General features: G+C 43.4%; 1 protein-coding gene across 1 annotated transcript; it reads left to right on the plus strand.

Annotated features, from left to right (window-relative positions):
- Positions 1–203: 203 nt before the first annotated feature.
- On the plus strand, positions 204–1145 carry LOC129553851 (olfactory receptor 56A4). The gene has a single exon (XM_055422553.2). The coding sequence runs from the start codon at positions 204–206 to the stop codon at positions 1143–1145; it is 942 nt and encodes a 313-aa protein (XP_055278528.2).
- The last annotated feature ends 3138 nt before the right edge of the window (positions 1146–4283 follow it).

A 4283-nucleotide genomic window follows, 5' to 3' on the forward strand; every position in this document is an offset into this window, starting at 1 on the left:
AGGATGGTATGAGTTAATGAATATAAACATTCAGCATAATATAACATACAGTTTGTTCAGTTAAATGTCAGCAATGAGTGATGATGGTTTGAAAACTTCATTGGGATAGGTTAAGAGCATATCTAGAATGCATACTTCCTGTGGTAATATATTCTCTCCTACATTTTAAGGACTGAATTTTCAGTGTGATCAGGAAACATTACATGATATCACACAGCAACTACTCCACTCCACCAGTCTCCGAATTCCTCCTCATCTGCTTCCCTAACTATCAGAGCTGGCAGCACTGGCTGTCCCTGCCACTCAGTCTCCTCTTCGTCCTAGCCATGGGGGCCAACGCCACCCTCCTGATCACCATCCGGCTGGAAGTCTCTCTGCACGAGCCCATGTACCACCTGCTTAGCCTCCTCTCCCTGTTGGACATGGTGCTCTGTCTCACCGTCATCCCCAAGGTCCTGACCATCTTCTGGTTTGACCTCAGGTCCATCAGCTTCTCAGCCTGCTTCCTCCAAATGTTCATCATGAATTGCTTCCTTGCCATGGAGTCCTGCACATTCATGGTCATGGCCTATGACCGCTATGTGGCCATCTGCCACCCACTACGATACCCCTCCATCATCACTGATCAATTCGTAGCTAGGGCTGCCATCTTTGTAGTGGCCCGGAATGGCCTCTGTTTTCTCCCTGTTCCAGTCCTTTCTGCCAGACTCAGATACTGTGCGGAGAACATCATCCAGAACTGCATCTGCACTAACCTGTCTGTGTCCAGACTTTCCTGTGATGATATCACCTTCAATCGGCTCTACCAGTTTGTGGCAGGCTGGACCCTACTGGGCTCTGACTTCATCCTTATCATTCTCTCCTACTCTTTTATCCTGAAAGCTGTGCTAAGGATTAAAGCTGAGGGAGCTGCTGCCAAGGCCTTGAGCACCTGTGGTTCCCACCTCATCCTTATCCTCTTCTTCAGCACAGTCCTGCTGGTCCTGGTCATCACTAACCTGGCCAGGAAGAGGATTCCCCCAGATGTCCCCATCCTGCTCAACATCCTGCACCACCTCATCCCCCCAGCTCTGAACCCCATTGTTTATGGTGTGAGAACCAAGGAGATCAGGCAGGGAGTCCAGAAACTGCTCAGGAGGTTATAAGAGGTAAAAAGAACCAGATCCAGCTCCTGGAATTGTTAAAGAAAGTCAGGAATTATTTGTATACTGGAAAGGGAATTTTACTTTTTAATCCTGAAATGAGTTCTGATTTTTCTTTGCCTTAATATCTTAGATAAGAATGAAAACATTCCTCCATTAGTCTTTGTTTCCTGTTGCTTCAAAGGAGTCCTTTCTTTGTTAGATATTTTGGGGAATTTTTATTGGCAGAATCCTTAAATAAGAGGCATGGCAAGCCTTAGTCAATGGCGTAGGATTAGATTAGGAGTGTTTGACCACTAAAGACACAGAATATATATGATAACCTTAAATCCCCTGATTTACAAAGGATGTGGAAGCCTTCCTTGTCTCTAGTTTCAGCCTGATAGAGCCCTACACGACTTCTGCATTGTGAAGGGTTCATTGGGCTGGACTATAGACATTACTCTGACTCTCGGTGTCAAGTGCTTTGCCCTGAGCATCCTTGACATTCTTCTCTGGCACCTGTGGCAGAGGTGACATCTTCCAGCTCCTCAGATCATTTCAGACCTGATAAAATTTTCCATCTCTGCAACTTCCCATTTTTTTTTTTACCATCATTTTGCAGAACGAATAAGTGTGCACATTTTGTTCAGTACTCTGTATGTTATTGTCATTGTTTAGTCACTTAGTCACTAAGTCAAATCTGACTCTTTTGCAACCCTATGAACTGTAACCCACCAGACTCCTCTGTCCATGGGATTTCCCAGGCAAGAATACTGGAGTGGGTTGCCATTTTCTTCTCCAGGAGATCTTCCCAACCCAAGCATAGAACCCGTGTCTCCTGCATTGCAGGTGATTCTTTACCACTGAGCCATCAGGGAAGCCCACTTTGCATGTACATACATTAAATCATATAGACATTAAATGAGTGGTTAATTATTACCATTTTCCTAAGCACACTGCTTCCTGATGTACTCTGAATAGGAGGAAAATCATTATCATACATCCCATTTACCTTGGGGTAGAAGATATCCATGCCATTTTAGTTCTCCTCTGTCCCTACAGTCATTTCTGCCACTAGTTTAACTTCTGTTGAGAAAATTTTACTTACATGAAAGTGGTTCAAACCACTGGACCCCAAAACATTGAATGCCACTTAAAACTATGAATTGAGCATACTATATTCATATCCATTTCAGTCTGAATACGCCATGAGGCTTCCTACAAGCATGTCTTCTTGAACTCCAAGAGACACTCTCTGGTGGTAAGTGGCTATGGTACCACTCCAGTACTCATACCTTTTGAAGCTCTCTGGCTTAGAGTATTACTTGGTTCCCCCAGGTCTCTCCACTTTCCCATCTGGTATAGTCAAGGGATCAAAACAGGCTCTGATGCACCAATCATGAAACAGCAATCTGCTTTCACCAGACTTAGGCAGATTTCTTAGTAAATTATCTTGCTGATTTATGGCTACATAGTGTGTAGCTACTTGACAGCTTTGCAACCCTGCCCAGAGCAGTACAAAAGAGTATAACTATCAGTTTAGCTGTAAAATAACCGAAGAGATAAATAGAGCCCTCAATGCTATATATCATGTTTTCTTCTGATCCCATGGAGTCCTTAATTTAGTCCAATTTTCCTTCTTAAGGAAGAATAGCTCCTGTAACTTCTCTTGGAACCATCTATGACTTGGTACTTCCTCTGAGAAAAGCTGTTAAAATGTTATTCTTTGCTTCTGAAATGTTCTCAGTAGAAAAGAGTGATGGTATCATTCCTTGTTGTTATCACTTCTGTCTGCCTCCATCCTGTCTGTCATGATTTCTCCTTTCTTTGATTGATTATCCTTGCTAGTTTAGACTCTTCCTGAGTGAGGATCTTTGGTTCTGGCATGCTGACAGTACATTAACCAGGTAGTAGCAAAAGCCTCTGGGATCCCTGTTTCTGTTCAGAAAGAGGTGGCAAAGTTGGAAGAATAAAGTATAGCAGGGTTATCTCTATCCCTAAGCTTTACTTATGGTCAGTATTAGCTTTGTTGGATGGGATGAAGCTCATATCCAACCCATGGTTCCCTTCAGAAGATGTAGATTTACGTTCAAAGTACGAGACGTAGTATCATGTCCAGCTATACACTGTCATCTGAAATACACAGTTGCAAACACAGTCCTGGAATTCAGGAAAGGTGGGAAAGACAGATTGTGTCTCAGCATCCTCTCCAGCTCCCTCACTCCTCTTGCTGGTACCCAGAATCTTTCTAAGGCATTTCCCTTCTGTTTCTGCGTGTATTCAGACGAAGCTTATAGTCACCCAGTGAGTGAGTCAGACTTTAATGCCCTTATTGTCCTATCATTAATACTAAATACTTCATTTGTCCTTTCCTACTGCCATGTAAGCCACTGCACAGTAGGTAATAAGGGAAAGTAAAACATCTATAGCACATTACACTTCATGCCCATTTTGCATGCACTCACCATAAGGAAATGACCCTCTTTAATGGATAATATTCCGACTCAATGGACATGAGTTTGAGCAAACTCTGGGAGATAGTGAAAGATAGAGTAGCCTGGTCTGCTGCAGTCCATAGGGACACAAAGAGTTGGACACGACTTAGTGACTGAACAATGACAACAAAGTTAAATCCTCATCTAAATGTAACTTTTCTAAGAGTACACTTAATGTCTGAAATAAATTTCTCTGTCCTCAGTCTTGAATGTCTATTTTCCAAATATTTATACTCCTTATGTGGACTGCCCCAGTTTCCCCAGAAGCCTTCCTGGTTCACCTGTTTACCTATTCGTCACTGCTCCCACACTGAATTCTGTTTTTTGTGTTTTCTCCACTCCATGCTCCCCCCTCCTTTTACCCCATCCCTCCTTCACCACTTTCTTTTTCTCCTCCTCTCCTTCCCTTCACAAGAAATGGGCCTATGCTCTAGGTTCAGATGTCTAAATGGTCTTAGCCCCACTGTGGGCTGTGGGAAAGAAGGGACAGAGTAGAGTTCATGGAGATAAAAATAGCCTCTGGATCCTCTGGAGGGCTGGACCAGAAGGTGCAGCAAGCAGTCATAAATAACCGCAGCTCACAGTTCAGTCTCCTCAAGCTGGTAGGTCTGATTTGTAGCCGCGAAAATCATTAAGATGGGAATGACGAGGCATGTAGAACTTC

Source organism: Moschus berezovskii, chromosome 14 (genome assembly GCF_049115385.1).
Source record: "Moschus berezovskii isolate FMDL1 chromosome 14, NW_MosBer_1.0, whole genome shotgun sequence".
In the NCBI taxonomy this organism is placed as follows: Eukaryota; Metazoa; Chordata; class Mammalia; order Artiodactyla; family Moschidae; genus Moschus; species Moschus berezovskii.